The sequence below is a fragment of the Artibeus jamaicensis genome, unplaced genomic scaffold (assembly GCF_021234435.1).
Source record: "Artibeus jamaicensis isolate MK-2021 breed Jamaican fruit bat unplaced genomic scaffold, CSHL_Jam_final contig_1715, whole genome shotgun sequence".
Taxonomy (NCBI): Eukaryota; Metazoa; Chordata; class Mammalia; order Chiroptera; family Phyllostomidae; genus Artibeus; species Artibeus jamaicensis.
In genome coordinates, this window is record NW_026521335.1 from 2,840,512 (window position 1) to 2,852,907 (window position 12,396).

At 47.7% G+C, this 12,396-nt stretch overlaps 1 protein-coding gene across 1 annotated transcript; it reads right to left on the bottom strand.

Moving 5' to 3' along the window:
• Positions 1–2,922: 2,922 nt before the first annotated feature.
• Positions 2,923–9,602, bottom strand: RIIAD1 (regulatory subunit of type II PKA R-subunit domain containing 1). The gene is made up of 5 exons (XM_037143690.2): positions 9,496–9,602; positions 8,986–9,062; positions 4,816–4,862; positions 3,590–3,713; positions 2,923–3,038 (listed from the first exon to the last, which is right to left on the bottom strand). The coding sequence occupies exons 1-4, from the start codon at positions 9,577–9,579 to the stop codon at positions 3,646–3,648; spliced, it is 276 nt and encodes a 91-aa protein (XP_036999585.2). The 5' UTR covers positions 9,580–9,602; the 3' UTR covers positions 2,923–3,038; positions 3,590–3,645.
• Positions 9,603–12,396: the final 2,794 nt, after the last annotated feature.

Below are 12,396 nucleotides of genomic sequence, written 5' to 3' on the forward strand. Positions count from 1 at the left end.
ACTTCAAAGGACTGGATATCTATCACCCTCCTGCTCATTGTTTCATGGCCTTAAGATGACTGCTCAGTTCAACATCACACTCAGGTTCAAGTCAGGGAGAAAGAAAAGGGAGGGTTACATGGGCTTAATCTGTTACAACCCCTTTTTATACTTTTGTTACAAAAGCAAAAGCTTTCCTAGGAACCTCCAGCACACTTACCAGTGGCTAATTCATGGACATATGGCTTCCTCTAGCTGCAAGGGAAGCTGGGCAACTGGGGAATGTGATGCTGTGATTGGCTTAAATACAATCCACCACTTGGGACAGGGCCCACTGCTGTCCTCAGCAAAATTGGTGTTCTATTATTAGCAAGGAAGAAAGGGGTAATGAAGATGAGCAGGCAACAAACAGGGTCTACCGTCCTGCTCAGCAGAAGGGAAGCACTGGGGTACCCTGACTGCCCCATACCTCCCCCTGTTATCTGCCTGGCAAACCCTTTCTTCCCCATCACGTGCCAGTTTCCATGAGCCTTCCCTTACTCCTTCAGGCACACCTGGTGGTCTTTCTTCTATCTTTTCCTATATTATGTATCTACTTCCATCACAGGTATATAATTGTCTTCAAAGCAATAAAATGTGAGTGCTCAATTACACGAGTATTCCTTTTCTCCACAAATGCTTACTGAGAGTTTGCTACATTCTAGACACTGTGCTAGGAGTCAGGAATTTAATTGTGACCAATTTTGATTTTTGAATTTGGTCCCTGCCCTGATGGAGCTTTCAGTCTAAAAGGTGAGATATGTAGACAGTTAAGGTTTAGGGAGAGAAGCAGCCCCCCTCCCAGACCATAAACCACTGCGTGGACCTGCCTCACTCCCAGAACCTAGCACAGCGCCTCACACAAAGCAGATACATGATGACTACTGTGAAATGCGCTCCTTACTTGGGAAGTCTTTGAAATATTTTTTAAAAGATTTTATTTATTTATCTTTAGAGGGGAAGGGAAGGAGATAGGGAGAGAAATATCGATGTATGGTTGCCTCTTACGTGTCCCCTGCTGGGAACTGGCCTGCAACCCAGGCATGTACCCTGGGAATCGAACCGTGATACCCTGGTTCACAGGCCCGCGCTCAATCCACTGAGCTACACCAGCCAGGGCGAAATATATTTTATTTTTTAATTTAATCTTTATTATATTTTTCCCATCACCCTTTAGTCCCCTAATACCCTCCCCCCAGCAACCACCACATTGACATCCATGTCGAGTCCTTTCTCCCTTTTGCTCCATCCCTCTACCCCCTCATCTCCCCCCTCCTACTGGCTGTCACCCTGCTCTCCATCTATGAGCCTGTCTCTGTTTTCCTTTAGTTCGGTTTGTTCATTAGATTCCACATATGATGAAATAGATGTATTTTTAAAGATTTCATTTATTGCCCTGGCCGGTGTGGCTCAGTGGATTCAGTGCAGGCCTGCGAACCAAAGGGTCACCAGTTGGATTCAGTCAGGGCACATGCCTGGGTTGCAGGCCAGGTCCCCAGTAGGGGGTGCTTGAGAAGCAACCACACATTGATGTTTCTCTCCCTCTCATTCTCCCACCTTCCTTCCCCTCTCTAAAAGTAAATAAATGAAATCTTTTAAAAAAATTTTTTATTGATTGATTTTCAGAGAGAAGGGAAGGGAAGGAGAAAGAGATGGAAAGAAATGTCAGTGTGTGGTTGGTTGCCTCTCACGTGCCCTGGACTGGGGACCTGGTCTGCACCCCTGGCATGTGCCCTGACTGGGAATCAAATCAGCGACCCTTTGTTTTGCAGGCCTGCGCTCAATCCACCAAGCTACAGCAGCCAGGTGATGACATATATTTCATTCTGCCTACCAGAAATCCCTGCCCCCAAATCATGAGCCATTGTACTCACAGTATTAAATCCTGCAAACATCTTGAAAAACACTTTGCTCTCTCCCCACACTGGTACAGGCTGCTTCTCCCAAGAAAGGTTCCAAGAGTGTCATCTACTATAACACTTCCATCAGAGGCCCTCAGTGGATGTTTTTTGCTGAAGACTTGGTTAGGATTTTTGAAAGACAGCCATAGCTACTGATGTGTGATTCAAAAAGCACTTAAAATAATGCCTCAAGGTTTGTACTCCAAAGCTTATTATGTGTAGTTTTTAGTTCTCTAAATGCCCTAATTTGTTGCCCTTTCTACTATTGTAGCTGAGAACAAAACAGCGATAAGGTAAATACAGTCTCTGCTTCTGGCTGTGCTTCTGTTGCCATGGTGATGTTGACACGTGACACACGGATGACAGGTCCTTCATACAGTGGAGCCAGTGGCTGGTGGAGGCCAAGCAAGACATAAACAGGCACCATCCATGCCTCCTGGCCTGAAAAGGACTTCCTAAGATCAACTGGTTCATTCCCATGCCTCTTAGCTGAAAACCAAATGGACGGGTGGCTTGTTTCCAAAAATCCTCAAGAACGAAGCCTACCACCTCTCTGAGTCACCCGTTAGGCTCATACTTCACTGTATTGATTGATCCTGAATAGTTTTCTATGTCCAACCTCATTCTCTTTTGCTGTCCTTCCAGCCCAATTCCTCTTATTATTTCTATCTTAATAAAAGTTAATCACCTGTATACACAGAACATAAGATAAGGAAAAATCAAAAGCCACAGCTGAAGGCCGGACTTGGTTTCAGTACCCCACGGCCAGCTGTGGTCCTCAGGACCCCCACCCCTGTCTTTCTTCCAGTCTTGGCTCTGCATTAGCTGGCCTGAGAGGTGGGGAGGACATGTCTTGAGGCCCACGTGGAAACACCCACCTGACCTGAGTGGCCCGCAAGCTGCCACTGAGAGGGACAGGCCACCGCCTACCAGGTCGACAGCGGCAGGGCAGCCTCCCCAGGAGGGCTGTCTTTCTCCTTCTGAGTGAAATAAAGCAGAGAGATCAGGAAGATCGGTTTTTAATGAGTATCTTCAAAAGCCTTTGCAAAGGAGACAGAGCCCAAGGCAGCTTGAAAACCCACACTGGTAACAACAGGACTCTCTCACGTCCAGATGAACCTGCAAAACAGAAATGGTTCCGCTAAATCAGGATTGTGGCTTTTTCCCACCTCACATTAAAAAGAGAAAAAAAAATCCCAGCCATCAAAACCATTTCAGAAACCATCCTGCCTGTAAAATGTGTGATGATGGCCCCAATGGCCTAGCCTGGTTCGAGGGGAGGGGCAGGAAGTGCCCAATCCAAGAGGCGGGGAGGGAAAGCACTCTCACCTTTCCAGAAGCCCCCCTCGGCCCTCAGCCCAGTGGGCAGGAGCAGCCTGACAGCAAGGTCTTGACACTAGCAGGCCCCACCCCAATCTCCCTGCCACTCTCTTTACCCCCAACTACTCCCACTTCCATTCTCTTCATCCATTTCTTCGGATTAAGAAGACAAATGTCTCTTCCTGCCACAGACACGCTAACCCTGGGCCTCTTTTCCCAGTCCCTAGTCCCCAAAATGGTGTCAGGAAAACTCAACACTTGCATGAACTCTTCTCTTTGCTTTCTTTCACACCCGGGGCCCAGAAGCAGGAGTAAAGGAGTGCTTGTCTCCAAGTGAGGTCAACACCCACCCCAGGCTGGATGCTTTCTGGTCTCTTTCAACAGCAGAGCATCATGATTTTGCTAATTAAGCTTCTTTCTTCTTAATTAGCTGCATGTGAATCTTGTAGGGAAGTCTTGGATCCGTGAAGTACTCTGGGATAAGAACCAAAACGAAGAAATCATCTAAACCTAAAGGACAAAGATGACGGGGGTGCCGGGGAGACCTGTACTCTGCTAAAAAGTTAGGTTGGCTCGGTCTTTGCAGAAATGTTACTGGTGGCCCCACTTTACTACCTAATACGAGATGTCACAGCGAATCCTGTGATCACTGCCCCCCCCTAGTTCCCTCCCCCAGCAGCCCGAGCCTGCCAGCTCCAGCGTGCGTGCCAGAGAAGAGCGTACACAGGAGGGCTCCCGCCCCTCCACACTGGCGCCCCACAGTTTGCTGACGCACAGGGAGCCATCAGAGGGCTGAGGGAGCCTCTGGGTTTTCTGCTCCCAGCCCATCTTGGGACCCAAATAAATGCCAAGTGTTATTCTCATCTCAACTCGGCTTGCCAACTTTTGTCTCTGAGATATCACGCCCTCCCTGAAAATATCCTCTCAGAGGAGAGCCAGGCTCTCGGAGAATGACGACAGAAGAGGGTTTTTAAACACCCGGCATAATGTAAATCAGAGACAGCATCTGCTGTGGCAGCAGAGACGCACTTAGATTCAGTTGGAAATGGTTTGAGGACGTAACCAACTCCCAGGGCTGACAGGACCCAGAAAATCATCCAGCCCCTCTTCCCCCCCTCTAGACACCACTGACCTTAAGCCATCTCTGGGCAGTGGAGCCCATCAGAGTCACCCAGGGAGCCTTTAAAACTGTAGGGGCAAAACCCTGCCCCAGACTAATTAAATAAAAACCTCTGGGGGTGGGCCTGGGCCCCAGTATTTTAAAAGCTCCCCAGGGGATTCTGATGTGTATCCAGGGAGGAGGACCTGCTTTCAGATTCCCAGGGGAAGAGGCTGGGGAAACTCAGAATTCTTAACCCTCACTATGAGGAAGTTCTGCCTCATTTCTTACCTGTCCTTGTTCTGAGGAAATGACAATGGACAAAAAAAGCCTTCTAGAGAAAGCCCCCTTGGGAGACACAGGGTGAAGACATACCCCAGACCATGAGGAGAACACCGGCTTGTCCAAGGCTAGTTTCACAATAATGCTCCTTGTGCTGGTTGACCAAACACCTGCAAAGGACACTGATCTACTGACCTGCTGCGAATTCTCGGATGTTGTCTGGCCTCTTCAGAAACATTTCTCTGAAAAACATTAAGGGGTAAGGATGGGACACAAAGCAGGCTTTAAGGTCGCCCACGGCCATGGGCCCGGGACTTTCAGGGCTGCTGTGCTAAAGCCAAAGGAAGCCTGTCATGTGTTCCACCAAACACATTCACAAAGCCAGGGACTTCGCCAGGGGCGGACAGCAACGATGAAGAGCACGCAGCCTCATCCTCGAGGGGGGTGCATAGAGACTCAACCCCACAATCTTCTGAGTAAGTTTAACCATGAATTTCTACAGGGGGTGAGACTAGAAATACAATAAAACAAAGCTGAAAAGGTGGACTTCAGAGGGTTGGTGGCCCTCCAGTCCAGCAGACAGACCCTACGACAGCACTCGCAGCCCCAGTGCCTACCTCACATAGAGGTTCATGGTTCATAAAATATGCTCACGAACATCATCTCAATTAGCAACAACCGTGAATGACTGTGCCATTTTACATATAAATAAGCCAAGCCTTTAAAAGGTTAATCATTTGCCCAAGTTCATAAAGCGAGTAAGTAAAGGAGACAGCGCCACGTTTTCTGATTCCAAGGCCAGTGCTCTGCCTCGTGTCCTCAGGGCCACGGCCGCCTGGCCTCTCCGGCCTCACTGGCCCAGAGAGCCCCTGCCCCTCAAGCATGAAGAATTTTGCTTCCCTGCTTCTCCTTCAGCTCAATTTGAGAATTAGTGAGCACAAACTGTGTGTAAGTAACTGCACTAGATACGAGAGATTGGTGTGTGTATATACATATCTTTTCATCTTTACCTGAGGATACATATTTACTGATTAGAGAGAGAGAGAAACATTGATTGGTTGCCACCCGCTCGTAGCCCTATCAGGGATCAAACCCACAACCTAGGCATGTGCCCTGACCAGGAATCAAACCTGAAACTTGTTGGTGTACAGGACAACCGAGTCACCTGGCCAGGACATGAGAGACTGATATATTTCTAAATATAAACTGAAGCCCCACCACAATCAAGTAAAATGGAATGGGTAAATTCCCAAATGTGCAAAAGGCCACCCCCAGGAAGTGCTACAAGAGCAGGTATTAGTGCGGTGGGAGATCAGAGAGAGAGAGGTTATTGAGACCAGGACCCTAAAAATCACAGAGCAGCTGGCACTTGAGAAGACCCTCAAGATGCACATGGGATTTGGTGCAGGACAAGGGATGAGGGAGAAAAGCATTCCAGACCCGGGGAAGCCCCAAGAACAAAAACCCAGAAATGAAACAGTCTGTATTCTGTAGACGGTGAACTCCCCAAGGACAGGTACTGGGTCACTCAAGGAGTGGCAGTGTCCCTCCCGGAGGTCAGTGGAATGATCAAGGAGGTTCAGTCTGGCTGGAGTAGGAAGCACAAGAAGGGAGTAGCATCATGTGAAGGAGGCTCTATTGTGGGTGCCATGAAGGCCGAGAAGAGACATTTATACCCAATTCAAAAGACAAAGGCAATGCATACGGTCTGGCATAGGCGCACAGCTGAGTACAGCGCTGAAGAGAGAATGGGGATCTACCAGATGCTGTTGGGCAAAAGAAGCCAGACACAAGAGCGTGCAGACTGCAGAAATCCATTTATATCAAGGCAAAACAGAGCTGTGCTACTAGAAGTCTGGGTGCTGGCCGCCTTTTGTGGGGCTTGTTTCTCAACAAGTAAAAAACCAGATAAATTTTTACTAGGAGGGGCCGCAAAGGGCCTGCCTGGGGTGCTAGTCAGGTTCTATTCCTTGCTCTGGCTGTTAGTGCCACGTGTGTTCTCACTTGTGGAAGTTCATCCAGTTTAGGATGTGCCACTTTTCTGTACTTTGTATTTCAACAAAATGTTTTAAAAAGGAAAAGCAATGGTGTAGATCCATCCACTGAAGATTTTTCTAGCCAAGGAATGCTATGATCAGTGCCGTATGGGGGAAGATTCATCTGCCTGTGTATTTACAAAAAGATTTAATAAAACCTTTCTAAAATTTCACTCCTTTGCTATCATATCTCCAGCCTAAAATCTGAACTATCTGGGTGCCTAAAGTAAGTAAGATCCCTCCGCTTGCCATTTTGTAGACTCAAAATTCAAGGCATTACAAGTTCTGTACACTGTATTAGTACAGGCTGGAGGGCTGTGGCTGAGTGGCCATAAATCACTAGGATCAGAAAACCCAAGTGGGGAGCTTGCTTCCCAACAAAAACAGTTCAGAGTCTCTGGTGGCTTGAAGTGAGCCTACAGCAGAGCTACCTGCACAACAGGTGAGGACAGGTGTGCTGCCCAGGATTCTGTCCCCTCTTCTCCCTCCCTTTTTTTCACTGGAACGACAATCTGAAGTATCCAGTACAGATGAGGGGCTGATTCTGGTTCATCCCGGCACCACCCAAAGGAAGTAACACTAACATCAAACAAACAAGAGCAAATTAAACTTTAAACACTTCCTCTCCCACCTCCATCCCAGAAAGAGAAGCAGGTAAAAGCGGCCAGGAAGATTTTAGGTAGGGGAGCTTCGGAGCCAGCAAAGGAAAAGCCTGCTGTCCTGGGGAAGGGGAATGGTAAGGAAGGAAAAGGAAGATGCCTAGGGCTGGCCCTCTGCAGCCAGGCGCAGATGTCCAGCTTCTGGAAACTGTTTCTGGAACAGAAGTAGGGCCATCCCTGACATGTGACTGAAAAAACATCCTCTTCACCACCCCCCAGGACTTTAATCCTTTTGTAGACAACATAAATGATGATTTAATTCGGGCTTTTAACCTCTATCTCCAAGCTCCCTGCTAGAATCATTCCTAGTTTGGATTACAAGCTCCCCAGGATAGGAAGGATGTCATCCTTATTTCCCTTTAGAAGAAAAGATGCAAAAACTGACGGCCTGATCCCCAGGGCTGACATTGGCAGAGGACCCGCCAACCTACCTTTTGCCCAGGCTTTACCAGTGGCCCAAATAAAACCAACCTTCACAAACAGGTTTCAGTTTTCCCTTTCTCTCTCCCCTCCAGCCCTCTGAGAAATCTACTGCCACTTGGAGAAATAGCTACAATTTAAAGAATAGTGAAATCCAGGAAAAACGAAGAGGCCTGAGGAAAAAAAAAGACACCTCTTCAGCTCTGCTTTTGAGAAGAGGCGAGCCCCATCTCTGGCTTCCCAGCTCCATGTTTTTACAAGAAAACACAGTGAAAAAAACAGGAGTTTGGGTGCTGGTTCAGCAACTCGAAGGAGGTACTTCACCTCTCAGACCTTAAATTAAAAGCCTGTAAAATGGAAGTGATAATACACTATCTTTTGTACAGTCACTGGGAGGGTCAGCAGAAGTGCACCAAGATGCCATCACTGTGTGGGCACTGGGGACACAAATGTGGTTCCACCAGCTTAGAGCTTTGGTCCAGGCAGAGAAACAGAAGATGGACAATGCAATTACAATACTGTGTGATAACTTCTGGTGAAGGAAACCAACATGGTGCCTGCACACGAAAGCCATCATTACGATTTAAAACTTGCCTATGTGTCTATAGCCAAACAGTACTTGAGAGAGCTCTATTACTTTCACCCATTGCTGCTCCATGATGTTTTCCTCCTCAATTCTTTGTCTTTTATGCCATGAGACTTTTCTATTCAAACACATGCCATACTAAAGGCAGCATGAGGGATGGGAAAGAATGTGCTCCAGGAGACCCAGGAAAATGGTCTTTTCTCCAAGACTTACAGAAGAGTGACTCCCAACTCCTGGAGTCTTTCTACAACTATGTTCTCAAGTAGGGAAGGGCCAGATATCTGAACAGTGATCCTGTTAAGCTTCTCTGATGGAGAATGTTTTATACCCAATGGCTGCCTTTTGAGTTTCTCAATGCCAATTCCTTATTCCAAGTGTCATAAGGTACACAGGTTTCCTTACAACTACCATGAATGAATATTAGTACTTTTGAAAATTTAAGAGATAACTGAAGGAAACCTCTACAGGTAACTCAAGAAACCCCTGGGTGGCACAAATCCCAGAGCTGGAAAAGTCAAACCTTAGGGTATTTCTTAACTTTCAGACCCTACAGGAAGCAATAGGGAGAGCGAAAAGAAAAAAGTCACTCACATTCATCTATCCCCTGCTTTGGTAAACTTGTCCACTAGCTAGCTGCTCAAGGCCAGTCTGGAATATTACCCACCTGAAAAAACCACTTAGAAGCAACTCCACTTCTTCATGGGTCCTGAGATACTTTTCGTTAGCAATCCGAATCTCAATCTGGGGACAAGAGCAAGGTGTCACGCTCCATCAGGAGGCAGATTTCAGGGTTCAAGCCCTAGAGATGTGAAGGGCTGGGGAAGTTACGTGCGCCTTACCCGGGTCTTTTCGCTGGATGTTTGAAAATGTAAGCCCTGCCTTCTTAGAAATCAACATCCATCTCCTTGCTGCTTCCTACGCAGGCTGAGCAGCCTTAACTAAGGTCGGGTCTCCATCGTCGGGAAGGAAGTCCTGGTTTGTGATTTCGGTCCATTTCTTTGTGCAGATCCCTGTTTTAGTTTTTCCTGCACTTCAAGGGATTCGCCGGGGTTCTCCCCTCAGCCTTCCGCCCCTTTATCTGAACAGGCTCCCCTCTCGGGGTCCTCCTCCCTGTCTGAGCCCTTATCCTGGGAGCGCGGCACTTAGGTAGAAGCGAGGGCGGGGGTGCACCCACCTTGAAGTTGCGCAGCTGTTCCAACTGCGCAGGGCTCAGCGCCCCGGGGTCAGGGGCCAGCAGCCCGCCTGGCTGCATCGCCATCTTGTTGCGGTCGTCAAGGTGACGGGCCGCGCCGGTGAGGCCCCGCCCCCTTCCTGGCCCCGCCCCCAAACCCGGACCTCTCCCTCAGCCCAGAGAGGGCTGAGCATAGCAGTGCGGGGCGGCTCTGAAGCTGAGGAGTGAGCTGTGGAGGGTTAGGTTTTCCCCGGATTTGGTGCCTGATTTCCCGGCTTGACTGTATATGCAATGAGCCCTTCTTCTTGACTCCACCCAACCTCAAATAGTTTTTTTTCTTAGCTCTAGAGCAAAACTGGAAAGGAATTCCTAAAGCAGAGTCTCCCAGAATCTGGTTCCTGACTCTCTCGGGCAAAGCTGAATGAAGGCTCGTAGTAGGGAAAGAGGATCCAGGCTTCTTCTCGTACTGCCCACCCAGAAGCCAAACCCTTCCTCTGTCTTCTAGACCCTTGACACCGAACTGTAGGATTATTAAAGCACCATGAAAGCGCCCCACAGGATGGAGTGAACTGATTTCTGCAAAGGAATAAACGGTCCCCTTTTACTCCTCGGAGTAAAAATGCTAGAAAAGACCTGGGGGAACATCCTGCCAGAAGTTTCCCCTCTTGTGTAAATTAACCATTTCCCCTCTTTTGACTTTCGTGTGTAGATTAACCTGATCCTCATAAATTCTAAATTATTCCCCCCATTCCCAATTTGGTCGGAACTGGGAAAGGCAGTCGGGCTTCAAGATGTGTTCTTCTAGTATCTATTTAGGAAGGGAAGAGAAAGATAAAGCCAGAGAGCTGAAATAATAGAGGCCTGGAATGGGCAGGAGCCTGTCATCTCCTGTGTGCACACACTGAGTTTCCACACCCCCAGATCATGCCCAGCAGAGGTCTTCTGCCAGCCAGCAACCAGCCAGCCAGCCTGCTAAGAGAACTGAAAAGGAAGGCTGCCTTTTCAGATCTGTGAACGACTGCCCACAGAGCAAGGAAAAAGCCTGAGAAAGAGGCACCACATTTGGCCATGGCCTTGGAGGGGCCTCTCAACGTTGCCTCTATCCTTCTCAGCAATGACTGAGGAAAACAAGTAAAAATGTTGGCAGTTCCCAAGCCAGGAAAAACCCGGAAGAGGCAGATTAAGTAGTGGGCTGCAGGCCTCTTCCCAAGAACCCCAACCAGGTTAGTAATCGTTTTGGTTGTTTGTGGTTTTTAAGAGAGAGAGTTAATAGAGTGAGAGGTAGATAAGCTGCCATCTGTCAGAAGTGATTTTTTTTTTCCAGGCAGGAGTAGAGACTAATCAGAGGTGACAGTTCCTGTTGGCCAAGACCTGTCTCTCCCCACTCTGTTCCCCAGAGAAGTTAGTGGTAGGAGCTCTAGAGCTGCACTGTCCAGTGAGTGTAGTCGCCGAGAGCCACTTGTGCTTACTGAACACCTGAAATGTTGCTGTAAGTGTCAGAGGTGCTGTGAGTGCAACATACACACTAGATTTGAAGACCCAGTACAAAAAAACACTGTAATGGGCCTCGTTCATAATATTCATATTGATTACATGTTGTACCTCTGAGATGTGTCATCGAAACATGTTGAGTAATATTTTGGATATATCAGTTAAATAAAATATATTATTAAAAGTAATTTTACTTGTTTCTTCTTATTTTTTTAATGTGGCTACTAGAAAAAAATGTTAAGTTTTTAGTTATTTATCTTTAGAGGGCATGGGAAAGAGATAGGGAGAGAAATATCAGTGTACGGTTGCATCTCGTATGTCCCCTGCTGGGAACTGGCCTGCAACCCAGGCATGTGCTCTGACTGGGAATTGAACCGAGGTTGTTTGGTTCGCAGGCCCACGCTCAATCCACTGAGCTACACCAGCCAGGGTCAAAAATTTTAATTACATATATGGCTTACATTATACTAGACAGTGCTGGGCCGGCCTGGCCAATCTACCCCTACACCATTCTCTCCATCCCCCACCTCCATACAAAAAATAATTAACATGCCCCTTCTGCTGGTCTATGATCTTCTGGTGCTTTGAAAATCACTCAAGCCTTCCTTGACTGGTCACTTCCCATTGCCCAAATCCCAAATTCCTGTGTGTGTAAGTGAGAGAGGCTACTTCTACTTTCTCACAACATCTCAGTCCTCACCTCTGCGCAGTGTTGGCCTCCTGTCTACCTTTGCATTTGAGGGAAAGAAATTTATATTACCAATTCCTTGTATTCTCTGCAGCAGATGTCTTCCCTCTGTTTTCAGTTAGTGAGGACAGCAAGTATTCAGTGACTGCCCCTCTGCCCACACACGCCACCACTACATTATGCCCTTTCTGAAAAATATCCTAATTATTCAGCATTTTTCATTTTCTAAGAATCTAATATAAGGAGTGAGTTCTCCCTTTATAAAATCAATAATGTTTTTTGTGAACCAATGTCACCCAAATAAATTCAAATTTTTTAATAATATTTTTTTTGTAGGGCAGCTTAGCGCTGTGTGCAGAGGAAAAAGAAAGAGGCTGAGCTTGAAGACAGTGCACAGAGAAAACACCTGGGGGATCTGGGGCTTTGAAGCCTCACTTCCTCCTGGAGAGCAGCTCCCCAGAATGAGCCTCTGAGTCACTGGGGGCTTCCCCCACTCTTCACCTCACAGGGCTCCCCTCCCTCACGGCCTCAAGGAAAACAGAAATGTGCGCACAGTCCTCCAGCAAAGAGGACCTGATGAGGGTGCCCCCCTCTTCTCCCCTAAACCCTGCCTCTCTTCTCAGATTGAAATCTTCCACCTGACCACAAACTAAGAGAAGGATTGGAGGCATTATGCTGCCGGCAGCTGACTCCCCAATTGCCGACTGGGAGGAGGAAGGAGGGGA